The sequence below is a fragment of the Octopus bimaculoides genome, chromosome 27 (assembly GCF_046866305.1).
Source record: "Octopus bimaculoides isolate indiv1 chromosome 27, ASM4686630v1, whole genome shotgun sequence".
NCBI lineage: Eukaryota > Metazoa > Mollusca > Cephalopoda > Octopoda > Octopodidae > Octopus > Octopus bimaculoides.
This window is the reverse complement of record NC_142954.1, coordinates 2,082,536-2,100,249: the sequence shown is the minus strand read 5'-3', so window position 1 is coordinate 2,100,249 and position 17,714 is coordinate 2,082,536. Positions and strand designations below refer to the sequence as shown.

General features: G+C 39.7%; 2 protein-coding genes across 2 annotated transcripts; one reads left to right on the top strand and one right to left on the bottom strand.

Moving 5' to 3' along the window:
• Positions 1-463: 463 nt before the first annotated feature.
• LOC106880310 (RWD domain-containing protein 1) lies at positions 464-10,082 on the bottom strand. The gene is made up of 7 exons (XM_089343623.1): positions 9,843-10,082; positions 8,678-8,755; positions 6,068-6,195; positions 5,236-5,379; positions 4,224-4,350; positions 3,441-3,503; positions 464-2,306 (listed from the first exon to the last, which is right to left on the bottom strand). Exons 1-7 carry the CDS (start codon positions 9,913-9,915, stop codon positions 2,224-2,226), a joined length of 696 nt encoding a protein of 231 aa, XP_089199749.1. The 5' UTR covers positions 9,916-10,082; the 3' UTR covers positions 464-2,223.
• Positions 10,076-17,654, top strand: LOC106880311 (trafficking protein particle complex subunit 3). The gene is made up of 6 exons (XM_089343624.1): positions 10,076-10,351; positions 10,702-10,925; positions 12,019-12,116; positions 13,278-13,377; positions 14,826-15,008; positions 17,297-17,654. Exons 2-6 carry the CDS (start codon positions 10,884-10,886, stop codon positions 17,414-17,416), a joined length of 543 nt encoding a protein of 180 aa, XP_089199750.1. The 5' UTR covers positions 10,076-10,351; positions 10,702-10,883; the 3' UTR covers positions 17,417-17,654.
• Positions 17,655-17,714: the final 60 nt, after the last annotated feature.

Sequence of the window (17,714 nt, the reverse complement as noted above, 5' to 3'; positions counted from 1 at the left end):
GTGGGACTGAACCCGGAACCATGTGGTTGGTAAGCTAGCTACTTGCCACACAACCAGGCAGAAAGTTAATAATGGAACAAGCTGTCAAGGACGCTCTCGGTATTAGAAGGTGGAATAATTTTGTTGTCGCCTCAAGTGACACAAGGCACAATGAGAACCGAATGAAAGAATGAATGAATGTCATGGTAGTGGTGAGACATCGACGCTATGATAACGACTCTCCCAGAGTTATTTCCCTTAACATTAAAATACGAAAATATTGCCTTCAAAGGCTTGACAACCCATGTTGGTGTTTTAACATACCCGTAACTTAGCGGTTCGGTAAAAGAGTCCAATAGGCTTACAAAGAATAAGTCCGGGGGTCGATTTGTTCGACTAAAGGCGGTGCTCCAGCAAGGCCGCAGTCAAAATTAAAGAAACAAATAAAAGAACACATAAATAAAATAAAAAACAAACAAAAGTATAGAAGAAAAATAAATATTTTATTCTCATCTTCCCAATTAAATATCATTTTCCATTCAAAGAGGCAAAGGGGGTTGGTTTGCAGGAGCTGAAGAAAGAAATTTGATTGATGGACCATTCCGAGGCTCTCATACATTTCCATATTAACTATAGGCATAGGGTAGAGACGCAATGGCCCAGTGGTTAGGGCAGTGGACTCGCGGTCATAGGATCGCGGTTTCGATTCCCAGACCAGGCGTTGTGTGTGTGCATTGAGCGAAAACACCTAAAGCTCCACAAGGCTCCGGCAGGGGATGGTGGCGAACCCTGCTGTACTCTTTCACCACAACTTTCTCTCACTCTTACTTCCTGTTTCTGTTGTGCCTGTAATTCAAAGGGCCAGCCTTGTCACACTGTGTCATGCTGAATATCCCCGAGAACTACGTTAAGGGTACACGTGTCTGTGGAGTGCTCAGCCACTTGCACGTTACTTTCATGAGCAGGCTGTTCCGTTGATCGGATCAACTGGAACCCTCGACGTCGCAAGCGACGGAGTGCCAGCATCACACAGGCATAGGAGTGGCTGTGTGGTAAGTACCTTGCTTACAAACCACATAGTTCCAGGTTCAGTCCCACTGTGTGACACCTTGGGCAAGTGTCTTCTACTATAGCCTCGCTCAAGGACACAAGGCACCACCAGGTATTGAGCTCACAACCTTACAGTTGCAAGCGAATACCCTAACCACGTGGCTGCGTGTCCTCACTTTTTTCATCTAGCTGTATTGTTTTATTCTTTTGTTTCATTTGACTGCGGCCATGCTTTGTAAACCTTGTACTTATTCTATCAGTCTCTTTTGTCAAACCACTAAGTTACGGGGGACGTAACATGAGTCGATGTAATTGACTCATCCTCACATGTTCTTGAGCAAAACACTTCATTTCACATTGCTCCATTCCACTCAGCTGGCAAAAATGAGTGATGCTGCGATGGACTGGCCTCCCGTCCAGCTGGGGAACACATACACCATTGAAACCGGGGCCCATGAGCCTGGCTAGGCTTTAAAAGGGTGCATTTATTTATTTTTTTATCATTATCCCTCAATGCAGCTCCCTGTGCGAAATGAACGGTCACATCATTATTATAAACGCCATAAGTACTGGAGCCATTTCATTCGACTAAAAATTTCTTCAAGGTGGTGCTCCAGCATGGCCACAGTCTAATGGCTAAAACAAGTATAAGATGGTGACCATCTTATCTCCGATGAGTCCTTCTTTGCATTTGCTGTGTCCACATTTCTAATTTTGATATTTGTTTTTCATCTCCAACTCCATCAGAGCCTTTCTTTAGCAATTTTTTTTTAATGAATTTATTCATTTAAATTTAAAGCCAAAAAGAATATAAAAATATTAAAAAAAAAACCAGAAAAGCAACAATGCGCAGGTGAGAGGAATCAATCACTTCAACAAACCAATATTTTGGGGATTCTTTAAAGTAAAGTGTTTTGGAGAACAACAAATTAGACCCAGCCTCTCCCCATCATCTTTCGACACCAGAGTTGGAAGGAAGAGAAGGAGATATTTGCCATGCCCCCCCCCCCCCCCCTCATCTGAACAACTGCCTCCTCATCCGTCCACCCGCACCTACCGACTCCAACACCACCGACACCCACCATCCGAAATGTCCAACACTCCCCCTCCAAGCAAAAGTTGGAAGAACAATAACGACGACACACACACGCACACACACGCACACACACACACACGCACACACACACACACAGCTCAATCTTCCAAGTCTTCATCTTCAAGACCAAGTTCGTCAATGTCTTGGAACAGGGACTCGTCAACCTCAACAGCTTCGTTTTCTGAAAAGAAAACAAAAATACAATTATACAGACAAGAATGTAATATTTCAAACACAGTACAGTAACCCCTCGATTAGTGCAGGTGTTACCTTCCAAAACCTAGTGGCAATGGAGAGAAACACTCAAAGGAGTAGGGGAGATAACTTCAGGAAATGAAAAATTTCACAAAAAGCTATTTTCATGAGGTGGAAATCTGTTACTTCTTAACAAGTAAAAGGACTTCTGTGGACGTGTTTCAGTCTTATTAGAACACATCAGCAAAGCATGTTCTTGCCGGGTGCAAGTCTATATATTTGTAGAGAAAAGGTGTGACTATGAACTGGGTGGTCCCCAGTTGTTTATTAATTTGGTAGGTCAAAAGGAAAGGACTGCACCCACAGTCATCACTGACTCTTGAAGATCAATGAAACTGAGGCAGTTAATGTTTCTATTGCACAGTTGCAACGAAAGGCTGCAAGAAAATGTGCAGAGAGAGGATTCCAAGCTGAACCATTAAGTGACAGGGACATAAACGTACTAACACCAGTTGTTGTTGGGGGGGGGGGACAAACATAGACAGAGACACACACACACATAGATATATATATATATACAACAGGTTTCTTTCAGTTTCCGTCTATCAAATCCACTCACAAGGCTTTGGTCAGACCAAGTCTATAGTAGAACACAGTGGGATTGAACCTGGAACCATGTGTTTGGGAAGCAAGCTTCTTCATTCTTTTTTGCCCACGAGGGGCTAAACATAGAGGGGACAAACAAGGACAAACAAAGGGATTAAGTCGATTACATCGACCCCAGTGCGTAACTGGTACCTAATTTATCGACCCCGGAAGGATGAAAGGCAAAGTCGACATCGGCGGTATTTGAACTCAGAAAGTAACAGCAGATGAAATACCGCTAAGCATTTCACCCGGCGTGCTAGCGTTTCTACCAGCTCGCCGCCGCAAGCTTCTTACCACACAGCTACGTCTGTACCTTATCAAATGGCTTTTCTTGGGATGCAGTCTAATGTATGTCTGAATGTAGCAGCCACACCACGTTAGATCAGTGAATGAGCATTCCATTGCAGGCCTCACCGGATCCTTGTGGGGGGATTGAAGCTGATGGTGAGCTAAAAATATAGAATAAACTTACCACCTTTTAAGAATTCCATATCAGAGACAATCATCGAAGAGTCTTGCTGGAAGAGTTCTTTGCCTATGAATATAAGAGGGAGAAAAAAAAAGAAAATGAGTTATGATGATGATGACGATTGTGACGGTGGTGATGACAATGATGATGGTGTGTCTGTTTGTTATCTCCTGTATGGTTCTCCACAGAGGCAATGAGCGAGACCTTTGGCATTATGTCATACTTGAGGAGAAGATCCATCAAGCCAAGTAAAATCGCAGTCGTGGCAGATACTGGTGTCACACAAATGGCACCCGTGCTGGTGGCACGTGAAAGCACCCATTACACTCTCAGAGTGGTTGGCATTGGGAAGGGCGTCCAGCTGTAGAAAACCATACCAAATCAGACTGGAGCCTGGCGCAGCCTTCCAGCATGCCAGGCCCTGGTCAAACCGTCCAACCCATGACAGCATGCACAATGGACGACGATGATGATGATGATGATGATGTGTGAGAGAGACAGCAAGATAAAATTTCAGTTTTTTGAAAATTACATCAAAAATACTCCTTAAATAAGCTAAAAAAAGTCCAATAAATTACTTTTAGCTACAAATTAATAATTCAGTCAAATTAATAATTGAATTATAATTAACTAGTTGATTATAACGAGGGTGAGAACTAATAATAAAGACAGTGAAACAATCAAACTCTCACAAACCTGTTAATTTGTTAATTTAGAATTTGATTAATTAACTCCCTTAACGTGTCAATTTAGTGCTTGTTTGTTTGATTAATTAATTATACAAACCTGTTAATTTAGTGTTTGATTGATTAATATCCATTAAATTTCGATTACTTTCTTTCATTTCTAAGTCAAATCTGGCTTTCCAAGCAATAAATGTCTCCACGGTAACCCGCGTACCTTCAAATGTTTTCTGGAAAGAAGAAAAAGAAAGATAGAAAGAAAAACTTCTGAGACAGGAACCATGACAACAACAGCTGCACCAATTTCTAACACAAAGGTGCTATATTTTATCGACCCCCAGAAGGATGATAACCAAAGTTGATCTCAGCAGGATTTGAACTTGGGATGTTAAAGAACAAGAAAAATGCCACCAACCATTTTCTCTGATGTGTTAATGATTTTGCCAGCTCACTACCTCAAGCCTTCAGATTACTTTGTCCCCGTAACTTAGCAGTTCAGCAAAAACGAAAAAAAAAAAAAAAAAAACAGGAGTGGCTGTGTGGTAAGTAGCTTGCTTACCAACCACATGGTTCCGGGTTCATTCCCACTGCGTGGCACCTTGGGTAAGTGTCTTCTATTATAGCCTCGGGCCGACCAAAGCCTTGTGAGTGGATTTGGTAGACGGAAACTGAAAGAAGCCTGTCGTATATATGTATGTATGTATATATATATATATATATATATATATATATATATATATATATATATGTATGTGTGTTTGTCCCCCCAACATCGCTTGACAACCGATGGTGGTGTGTTTTGGTCCCCATTACTTAGCGGTTTGGCAAAAAGAGACCGATAGAATAAGTACTAAGCTTACAAAGAATAAGTCCTGGGGTCGATTTTCTTGACTAAAGGCGGTGCTCCAGCATGGCTGCAGTCAAATGACTGAAACAAGTAAAAGAGTAATGAAATAAGTCTCTGGCTTAAAAAAAAACATATCCTGGGGTCAATTCATTTGACTAAAACTTCTTGAAGGCGGTGCCCCAGTATGGCCGCAGTCCAATGAGTGAAACAAGTAAAAGGTAAAAGCTATCAAAGAAGAAACGAAGTTGGTAGTTAGAACCATTCTCACCTGTTCTGATTCTTCTTTTTCTTTCTGTTTTCGCAATTCTTCCTTCTCTCGTTCCTGTTTGTTTTGCTCAATGATATCGTTAATCTTTTCTTGTACAGCTGAGACAATTGTGAACACCATTACCATTCCAAGGGTCTCTTGGGCCTCAAATGAAAAGCAAAATACGGCTTATACAATGCAAAGTACACCACAAAGCTAGAAATATAAAATATATGAAAAGAGACAGAGAGAGACAAACAGACAGATAAGTTTTTATATCCTGGTGTTGGATATATAATTTAATGAAGCAGGGGGGGATTACACAAGACTCAACACTCTCAATCAACAGCTCTCAGTGAACTGCTTACCAATCCAAACTGCCAACCGCTCACATGTCTTTATTTTATAACAGGTCAGTCCACCTTTCGTTACTTGGGAGGTGGTTAGAATCCTTCTGCAAAATAAGTTAACTCTTTTGAGGCACTACTTAAATACAGAGGTCCTGACGCATCTATGTAACTCTAACCCTAATTAACCCTAACCGACCCTAAAACTAACCCTAACCAACCATACAAAACATATCCCGTTGTGGGGGAGATATTGCCTTGTTTGGTAATACAAGTATGGATTAACAACAGAAAGACCATCCGACCATAGAAAATCTGCCTCAACAAATTCCATCCAACTCATGCCAACATAGAAAAGCGAATATTAAAACAATGATAATGATTGCCTAGGGACGGACACGCACACACACACATTTTGTTTGATGAGTCAAAGAATTTGTTAATAGCGAAAGACTTCATGAACAGACAGTGGAGAGTTAAAAGTTATCATAATTGGACATAATTACCAATTCATTCATGTCTTCTAAGATGACATTCACTTTCACGTCATCCAAGTTCTGGAACTCCATGATTTCCATGATAGGAATCGAGTCCGGGTAGTCATCGTCAAGAGTAAACTGAAGGGTCATTGTAACTGAAAAAAAAAAGATTCAGATTTAAATATCATCATCATCATCATCATCATCATCGTTTAATGTCCGCTTTCCATGCTAGCATGGGTTGGACGATTTGACTGAGGACTTGTGAAACCGGATGGCAACACCAGGCTCCAATCTGATTTGGCAGAGTTTCTGCAGCTGGATGCCCTTCCTAACGCCAACCACTCTGAGAGTGTAGTGGGTGCTTTTACGTGTCACCCGCACGAAGGCCAGTCAGGCGGTACTGGCAACGGCCATGCTCAAAATGGTGTATTTTATGTGCCACCTGCACAAGAGCCAGTCCAGGGGCACTGGCAACGATCTCGCTCGAAAACCCTTATCATCAGAAAACTGGTGCTCCGTCGGTTATAACAATGATTGTTCCAGTTGAACCGATCAACGGAAGAGCCTGCTCGTGAAGCTAACGTGCAAGTGGTTGAACTCACCACAGACACCTGTACCCTTAACGTAGTTCTCAGGGAGATTTAGTGTGACACAGAATGTGACAAGGCTGACCGTTTGAAATTCATTTTTGCCAACTGAGTGGCTTACAGAAAAATCGTACTGGGATCAATCTGTTTGAGTGAACCAGGCCTGGCCAACTCAAATTACATTGTGGGCCATTTTCATCACAGAAAGTCTTTTGAGGGCCGCTTGTATCCTGACAGAATTGAAAGCATTTTGCTTTCTCATGCTATAATTAAAATAATGAATGAATGATCGTTCATTCAGCATGAAATATTATCGTTGCAAAAACAGTAGCATCTTTCTTTTTTACTTTTCATTAGAATCTTTAATTTTCGATAAAATTTTAAAAAGGTTTAAATAAACTCATTTCAAGACAATATCAAGCGGACCGCAAGATAAAAGTCTGCACGTGGCATGAGGCCCGCGGGCCTCAGGTTGGCCAGCCCTGGACTAAACCTTTTTAGGAAGTGCCTCCAGCATGGCCACAGTCTAATGACTGAAACAAGTAAAAAGTTTAATAATGTCGTCAAAATATAATTAAAAAAAAAAACAATCAGAAAAGTCAGGCAGAAACAACAGTCAGAGTTGTCTCCCATGCTTTCTGGAAAGCCAAAACGATTTCTCATTTCAAGGATTGCTACATCATCATCATCATCATCATCATCACTTAACAGCCCTTTTGTGGAATATTCTGCTGTTTCAATTTAGACACGAGGCCAGCAGTTTTATGAGGGAACAGTGTGAGTCGATACCATCGCTCCCCACTAGTGCCTAAATGGTACTTTACTTTATCGACCCTGAAAGGATGAAAGGCAAAGTTGAACCAGGCAGGATTTGAACTCCTGAACATAAAAACCCAGAAGAAATGTCATGAAGCATTTTGTCCAGCATACAAACAATTCTGCGAGCTCACCTCTTTAATAATAATAATAACAATGAGAAAAAAACAAAGAATAATTTTTTCTAATGTTGGTACAATGCCGGTAATTTGTAAGTGAGGAGTAAGTTACTTATAACGGGGGCTGAAAAGTTCCTGGCTTTAAGGGTATCATGAAAGGCCTGGTTGGAGCCCCAACCTTCTGTGCTCTTTTACAGAGCTTAGGAAAACTGAAGGGGAATATGTTGAATAAAATCATAACTGATCCTCCCATATTATCTTTTAACCAAAGTCAGGAACTTTTCAGCACCCCCTCGTACATTGGGTCATGCCTGCCTGTCTAAAAGGAAAAAGTTGTGATGGCCATGACTGTTGGTAAGTGTTTTTGGTACCGAAAGACTTTCAAACTTCGTATACTTATCTATTTTGTGTTATAGAACAGAAAAATATTTTTGTATTCAAATTTATTTCATGTAAAAAATTGTCTTATTTCGATAATTTCAACCAACCACTGACAAGTATTCAGTTGTTTATATTTACTCCTTTGGCTGATTAAGCGGTGTAAAGCGTATTTAATCTCCATACCTTCGTTTTATTTGCTTTTTTCATTTTAAATTTGCTTTAACCCTAACCCTATGGTTAGGGTTAGGCTTAATTGTTTCAGAATCGTTTGTTTATGTAGTCGGCACTTAATGTATATCGGCTGAATGGACGTCAGTGATTGGTTGAAATTACAGAAATACGACAACTTTAACATGGAATAACTTATGGATTTCTTTTTTTTTTAAGAAGACTAAGAGAAAAAGATGTTTTATATGACACATTCTACCAGTGTTCCAAGTTTCAAAGTGTTTCGTTAATGAAAAATGTGGCCCCCGTTTTAAAAAAGATCCCTGGAATGCATTTGATTATAGAACTGACCTGATGCTACACAAGAACCAGACAGTTAACCAGTGGAGTTAAAGACATTGCAATGGACGGGGGGAAAATACCAAAACTTGAAAAACAGGCGACATGTTCTATATTTTGTCTATTTTTTATTTGCAATTAAATCATTCACCCAAATTTGTCAATTAGTCACACAATTAGAGAATAAAGGAGAAAAAAAACATTTTAAAAGCTGCAGTACATACTTAAATCTTCTCCTTCCTCTTCAGTTAGTTGTGAAGAAAGTTCTATGGCGAATATATAATTTGGTTCCGTTTCCAAAACTGAAAAGAAAATGGTTAAATTATAATAACCACACACAAATCCACAAATAATTCTACTCACCACTTAAGTTCTTCACTCCTTATGGAACCAAAACCATTTATGACATTTCTCAACTCTGGGTTATCTTGTCTGCTATTCTCCAGTTTGATCCCTACTTATTCAGCTCTACCCCCAGTATCCCGCCTCCACGCTTGAATGTTGTTTTTCATGTGCCACCGGCACATGTGCCAGTAAGGCGATGCTGGCAACGATCACGCTCGAATGAAGATTTTTACGTGCCACCGGTACAGGAGCCAGTCAGCGGCCCTGGCAACAATCATGCATGGATGGTGCTTTTATTAAGTTCTGGGGACGATTTGTTCGACTAAAGGCGGTGCTCCAGCATGGCCGCAGTCAAATGACAGAAACAACTAAAAGAGTATATATATATATATATATATATATATATATATATATATATATATATATATATATATACACACTGGATGTTGTTGGTAACTGGTTATACGATATTTATGTTCTATTGCTGATCACCAAACGTTGTAGCGAACTGGCTCTATTGCGTTGACTTTTTTCTTCTTTTTTTTTTCAACTGAATAAAAAAAAAATAAAAAAAAGAAAGTTATTTCTCAATAACAATAATAATCCTTCCTACTATAGGCACAACGCCTAACCATTCTGCGAGCTCGTCGCCTAATAATAACGATGATGGCTTCAAATTTTGGCACAGGACCAGAAATCTTAAGGGAAGTGGTAGTTTAGTATATATAGACCCTAGTACTCGACTGGTACTTATTTTATCGATACCGAGAGAGAGGAAAGGCGAAATCGAACTCGGCGGAATTTGAACTCAGAAGAAATGACACTAAGTACTTTGTCCGGTGTGCTATCTGCTACAATGATAATAACAAAAATAATATTCAGTCAACGTAGAACTTATAAATCTAGACTTGTCAGCTTTATTTAATGACTTCTGACGATGTAGATCCACCACTGGTCTTTTACTTTTTCAGTTTGTTGTTATATTGTTAAAGTATGGGGAAGTGTAAAATATATATGTAAAGACGCGACAACGAAAACAAATACCTTTGATTTCATTTGGATAGATAGCTTCAAGTGCTTCTATTTCGTCTCTCTGTTCTTCTCTGTGGTTCGTCATGTTGACAATCGACCAGTGACGACGAGGGCCAATGTGTCAGGGTGAGCGAGAAATAAAGAAGAAAGTGAGTGAGAAAAAAAAAAGGCCTTAATTAATTAAAAAAGTTTAATTAATTTAAAGTCGCTCTCACTTCTAAGCCATGTGTCACTAGTGAACTCTTTGTAAATAGAGACAGAAAAATAGAAAAATATTAATACTTCCGGTTAATGTAAGTTTCATTTATTTCCGGTGGTCACTGATCAGTAAAAAAAAAAAGCAATTAATTGGTAATTAAATTAATATAACTGAGGTCGATCCATTTTGATCCATGTCAGAAATAGTGCAATTAACTTAAAGTAATTGGAATAAATTAATTTACTAAACGAAAGAAAACGAAATAAGCTCCAACTGCACCAAAATAATTCTTTCTTCGTCAGAGAAAAATAAACTAAAAATGGTAAAAAATTATATTTAAAATATTTTATTAATTTATATCAATAATTCTACACCTTTCTTGCCATTTATTACTTTATTACATATATGGTACGGCTTCTTACGAATTATTCACTTTATGCTAAATTTTCAGTGTGATATTTATTTCCCATTCATTACTGAATTTCTGCTTCTTTTTCTGTATTCATTTGAGGTTTATTTTCCACCTGTTAAACAGATTCTTATGCTTGATATTTTCCTTCTTTCTCTTCTAACCTTTTAAGTCTGTTTTAATTTTCCACTTACTAAACTAAAAATAATTACGTTTTTCCTTCTCTCTCTCTCTCTCTCTCTCTCTCGTTAAACTGTTTCTAGTCGTCAAAGGAGGTGTGACCGTGTAGTAGGACTAGCTGAAGCGGAATTCGATACATAACCAAACACGCGCGCAGTCATTCACTGGCTCCTATCAAAATTAACAGAAATTACACACATAAAAGGAAGTGTGATCGATCTTACACCCGACCAGAAAATAATTATTTGTTCGATATATTGCAACGATGTCACGGCAAAGTAACAGAGCCGGAGATCCACGTAAAGTGGTGAGTTTTACCTTTAATTCCTCCATCTTTTCTTCTTCAACTCGCGAACCAACTAGAAAGAACAGCCAAATTTCACATTCTACGAGCCATTTGTCGTGCTTCCAGACGTGAGCTCACTGCATGACATTTTGGTGAGTGAGTAGCTTCTGCTTTAGCCAAATTCCGCCAAGGTCGACTTTGCCTTTCATCCTTTTGGGGTCAATAAATTAAGTACCAGTTACGTACTGGGTCAATCTAATCGACTGGGCCCCCTTCCCCCAAAATTCCGGGCCTTGTGCCTAGAGTAGAAAAGAATATTTGTTACTTGTTTCAGTCATTAGACAGCAGCCATGCTGGAGCACCGCCTTGAAAACATTTTAGTCGAATGAATCGACCCCTGTACTTACGTTTTTTTAAAGCCTGGTATTTATTCTAATGAATACGGTGAAAGCACATGGTCTAGTGGTTAGGCTGTTGCAGTCACAATCGGTAGACCGTGGGTTCGATTCCCTGACTGGGCAGCACGTTGCGTTCTTGAGCAAAACACTTCATTTCACTTTGTTCCGGTCCCTGCCCTTTCGATCATGGGGTGCAGATATGTTGTCCTGCTCACCTACCCAACAGGGTGGCCTCATTTGGAAGCTAAAACAATGCAAAAGCACATTGTGACCGGTGATGTCTAACAACATCTGATATCCTGGTCAGTCACATGATCACTTATTCTATCAGTCTCTTTTGCCGAACCACTAAGTTACAGGGACGTAAACACACCAACACCAGTTGTCAAGTGGTGCTGGGGGGGGGGGGGGCAAACACAGACTCAAAGACACACAAATATAGATACACATACACACCCACACAATGAGCCTCCTTCAGTTTCCGTCTACCAGATCCATTCACAAGGTTTTTGGTCAGCCCATGGCTGTTGTAGAAGACACTTGCCCAAGGTGTCATGCAATGGGACAGAACCCAGAATCACGAGGTTGGGAAGCAAACTTCTTACCCCACAGCTACCCCTGCACCTATTTATCTATCCTCACATAAGGTCTTCCATTTTTTATATTTCCACATATTCCAATATATTCTATATTTTTTTTTTCCTCTTTTATTCCAGAACGGTGAACTGTTCATGCTTACCTACGGTGCTTTAGTTGCTCAATTAGTAAAAGATTATGAAAGTGATGAGGAAGTTAATAAACAACTAGAAAAGATGTAAGTTCATTTCTTTTGCCTGCTTTTAATCCTCCTCCTCTTTCATTTTTCTTCTCTTTCTCCTCCTCCTCCTCCTGCCCTTCTCCTTTTTTCATTACTCTTTTATTCTCTTACTTGTTCCAGTCATTTGACCGCGGCCATGCTGGAGCATCGCCTTTAGTCGAGCAAATCGTCCCCAGGACTTAATCTTTGTAAGCTTAGTACTTATTCTATCGGTCTCTTTTTGCCGAAGCGCTAAGTTACGGAGACGTAAACACACCGGCATCGGTTATCAAGCGATGGTGGTGGGCCGTTGACTGAACACTATTCAATTTTTTTTCTCCTTGTCTCCGTATTCTTTCTGTTGAAGAGCGTAGCTCGAAACGTCAAAGACTTTCCGTATTCCCAAGCGTCATACTAATACATCCTTTTGTTATTTACACCACCTGTCCTCGTCTGTTGTTGTTTTTTCGTATATTCTCCCATATATATATATATATATATATATATATATATACATATATATATATACACACATATATACGACGGGCTTCTTTCAGTTTCCGTCTACCAAATCCACTCACAAGGCTTTGGTCGGCCTGAGGCTATAGTAGAAGACACTTGCCCAAGGTGCCACGCAGTGGGACTAACCCGGAACCATGTGGTTGGTAAGTAAGTTACTTACCACAGCCACTCCTGGGCCCTCTATTCTTTAGTCTTTTCTTATCTTTCTTTCCTCTCTTGTTGCTCTTCTTGCTGTCATCTTACCTTATTATTCCACAGTGCAGCTCTACTTCTCTGCCAAAATAGAATGCTTCTTTTTGTTTTGTTTTTTTATTTGTTTTTCTTTCGAATACTTTCTTTGAACCAGAAGTATCTTCATTCATTCCACTGCAGAAATATGGTAACAAAAGGGTTAATGAATAAAAATATTTTTATAAAATTTCACTTTCCTAAAATATTCTTATTGTAAAAAAAGAACAATATCCCAGAGAATATTGACTGCCAGGGGAATTTTGTCCTCGAAGAATTTTGTAATTGACTCATCCCCTCCCCCAAAATTGCTGGCTTTGTGGCAAAATTTGAAACCATAATGTTTTATTGTATTACACAATAACTGAAATTTCCGTTTGTTTTGTTTTTGTTTTTAATTTATAATGATTAGGACCAATTGTTTTGCAGGGGTTACAATATGGGTATACGCCTAATTGAAGATTTCTTGGCCAGATCCAATGTGGGCCGATGCCATGACTTTCGAGAAACTGCAGATGTCATTTCAAAGGTAAGTTGGATGTCCTCATTGTCATCATATTCCTCCTCATCATCATCATCAGCAGTAGCAGCATCCTTATCATCATCATCATCATCACCATGTATGAGCCTCAACTAGCCCCCTCCCCTCAAAATTGCATGCCTTCTATCTATAGTAGAAAGATTATTATTATTATTATTATTATTATTATTATAATCATTATTGTTTTCGATCGTGTTTGTTTGTTTGTCCGTGGACAAGATATCTCAAGAACTGCTGGATGGATTCGGATGAAACTTTCAGGGATGTTTGGCCTCGTAACTGGCACGAACAGATTAGATTGATCCTGTACCGGACAAGGATTCTGGATTTTTTTTTTTTTTTTTTTTTTACTTAATTTTTGAGAGTGGTTGGGTTCATTTTTAGTACTGATGATGATGATGATGATATTGATGTTTTAATGTTTCGACCGAATCAAGCATTTGTTAATTTAATAGTATTCAAAACAAGGGACGTAACTGTTAACATAGGGGAGATAAAGTATACTTTTGTCAAAATGGTTAACACCAAGAAATATGGCGGACATAACAGCACTTATTTTTCAACTTGCATATTTTGATGTTTATACAAAATGAGAAAATGAATGTTAAATTTGAAGACAAAAATTAAATAAAACAAATTCATGCACCATCCGAACGTGATCCGACTGGCTCCCGTACCAGTGGCACGTAAAAAGCATTATTTAAATGTGATCTATGTTAGGTCCGCCTGACTGGTTTCCTTGCCGGTGGCACGTAAAAAGCACTCACTAGATTCTCGGAGTGGTTGGCGTTAGGAAGTGCGTCCAGCTGTAGAAACGTTGCCAGATCTGACTGGAGCTTGGTGCAGCCGCTGGCTTTCCAGACTTCAGTCAAACCGTCCAACCCATGCCAGTATGGAAAACGGACGTTAAACGATGAGGATGATGACTTTGGCGTGTAATCTACAAGGGAGATTACTTTAGGTTACTTTCAAAATTATTTTGTAAATACTTGGCATAAATATACACACACACATATATATATACATACATACACACATATATACAACGAGCTTCTTTCAGTTTCCTGTCTACCAAATCCACACATAAAGCCTTGGTAGGCCCTAGGCTATATAGTAAAAGACACTTGCCAAAGGTGTCACGCAGTGGGACTGAACTCAGAACCATGTGGTTGTGAAACAAGATTTTTATCACAGCCACACCTGCACCTATCGTCGTCATCGTTTAACGTTTTCCATGCTGGCATGGGTTGGACGGTTTGACTGGGGACTGGCAAGCCAGGAGGCTGCACCAGGCTCCAATCTGATCTGGAAATGTTTCTACAGCTGGATGCTGTAGTATTTTTTTGTTTTTCTTCTCGCATAAAAAGCCAACAGTTTTCTACTCATTTATTCTTTTTATTTCTTTATTCATAATATTTCCTCATTGTATTTTCCAGGCTGGCTTTAAGATGTACTTGGGTATCATCCCTGTTGTCTCCAACTGGAGTCCTGCTGGTGATGAATTCTCTTTGCTAATCGAGAACAATCCTTTAACAGAATTTGTCGAACTCCCAGCCAATCACAGCTCCTTAAATTATTCCAGTATTTTATGTGGTGTTCTCAAGGGATGTCTAGAAATGGTTGGTCTTCTTTATTTTATAGACACTCTCTCATTTTCTCTCTCTCAAATTCTCATTCTCTCTCTCTCTCTCTCTTCCTCTCACATTCTCTCTCTTACATTGTCTCATTCTCTCTCTCTCTCTCTCTCCCTCCTCCTCTTACATTCTCTCTCTTTCTCTCTCCCTCTCTCTCTCCCTCCTCCTCTTACATTCTCCCTCTCTCTCTCCCTCCTCCTCTTACATTCTCTCTCTTTCTCTCTCCCTCTCTCTCTCCCTCCTCTTACATTCTCCCTCTCTCTCTCCCTCCTCCTCTTACATTCTCTCTCTCACTCTCTCTCTCTTACATTCTCTCTCTCTCTCTCTCATTCTCATTTTCATTCATTTCCCTTTCTCTCTCATTCCCTCTTTCAAATGTTGGGCCTCATGGAGGCAAAGTTACTGAGTTCCTTTTGAGTGTTGGGCCTCACAGAGGCGAGGTGGCCGAGTTCTTTTCGAGTGTTGGGGCCCATGGAGGCAAAATAGCTGAGTTCCTTTCAAGCATTGAGCCTCATGGAAGCAAAGTGGCTGAGTTCCTTTCGAATGTTGGGCCTCACAGATACAAGGTGGCCGAGTTCTTTTCGAGTGTTGGGCCCCATGGAGGCAAAATAGCTGAGTTCCTTTCAAGCATTGAGCCTCATGGAAGCAAAGTGGCTGAGTTCCTTTCGAATGTTGGGCCTCACAGATACAAGGTGGCCGAGTTCTTTTCGAGTGTTGGGCCCCATGGAGGCAAAATAGCTGAGTTCCTTTCAAGCATTGAGCCTCATGGAGGTAAAGTAGCTGAGTTCCTTTTGAATGTTGGGCCTCACAGATGCAAGGTGGCCGAGTTCTTTTTGAGTGTTGGGCCCCATGGAGGCAAAATAGCTGAGTTCCTTTCAAGCATTGAGCCTCATGGAGGTAAAGTAGCTGAGTTCCTTTTGAATGTTGGGCCTCACAGATGCAAGGTGGCCGAGTTCTTTTTGAGTGTTGGGCCCCATGGAGGCAAAATATCTGAGTTCCTTTCAAGTGTTGGGCTTCACGGAAGCAATGACCAAGACCTTTGGCATTATGCTGTGCTTGAGAAGAAGACCCATCAAACCAAGCAAGATCGCAGTCATGTCAGATACTGGAGTCACACAAATGGCATGTAAAAGCACCCCTTATACTCTCGGAATGGTTGGTGTTAGGAAGGGCATCCAGCCATAGAAAACCATGCCAAATCAGACTGGAGCCTGGCACAGCCTTCCAGTGTGCCAGCCCAGTCAAACCGTCCAACCCATGCCAGCATGGACAACGGACAATAAATGATGATGATGAATGTAAATGAAAAAGCATTACATTTGACAAGGCATTCTGAATGCTTATTGGTTAAATGGGTTAACAAGCAAAAACAAATGAAAACACATAAATTATGAAAATGTGACAAAAGTAATATATTCGTAGTCATACACAAAAACAATTATTTTGCACAAATTAATTATTCACTCAATGTGAAAAACAAACTTATCAGGAGTCACAATGATAATATCATCTAATTAATAATTAAACTTCATAAACTAATCTCTGCAATAAACGCATTAATAGAGGTCTCTGATTTCCTCCTGCGTTAATGGAGAATTCACCCTCAGTACATAACCGGTATTTAAGCCTTTGTTTTGTGCTATTTATTGTAATCCTTTACATTCTGAGTTCAAATCTTGTGAGGGTCAACTTCACTTTTCATTCCTTAAGGGTCAATGATTATATTGGTGACCAACCACTCCTACCCCATCCCTAAAACATTGGCTGGCCTTATTCCTAAATTAGAAACCTTAATTAAATAGATTTGGCATGGCTATGTGGTAAGAAGTTTGCTTCCCAACCACATGGGTTCTGAGTTCAGTCCCAGTGCATGACTCCCTGGGCAAGTGTCTTCCACTTATAGCCCTAGGCTGACCAAAGCTTTGTGAGTGGATTCGGTAGATGGAAGTTAAAAGAAGCCCATCATATATATATATGTGTGTATGTATGTGTGTGTGTGTCTATGTTTGTCCCCCACCATCACCACTGCCACCACTTGACGACAGGTGTTGGTGTGTTTATGGCCTCATAACTTAACGGTTTAGCAAAAGAGACCAATAGAATAAATACCAGGCTTTAAAAAAAAAAAATAAAGTCTTTTTAGTCATTTGACTAAAAATTCTTCGAGGTGGTGCTCCAGCATGGCCACAGTCCAATGACCGAAACAAGTAAAAGATGAGAGATAAAGGAAAGCTAATTTCACTGTTCACCTTTTTGTGTCCCTTTTTTTGCAGGTGCAAATGGACGTCGATGTGAAAGTTGTGCAGGATCAACTGAAAGGTGACAGTATAACAGAACTTCGATTGAAATTCATCAAACGCCTCGAAGATGCATTACCTGCTGGAGAAGACTAGCGATTTCCTTTTTTGTTTTTGTTTTTTTTTTTCCTTGTTGTTTATTTTTATTTTTTATTTTCATTTCTGTTCAATTTCTAAAAAAATATTTTTTATTTGTTTATTTCAATAAATTATTATCTCTATTCCACTTTCCAAAAAAAAAAAAAAACCAGCAAATCAGACTTCAGACTCTTATTAATAAAAATTCTTTTGGAAAACATTAAAAAAAAACCCCAAAAAAACCCAGTACATTTCATACATTATTATTATTGTTATTATTGACCTTCCTTCATTGGACACTAAACTCCGCTTTCAA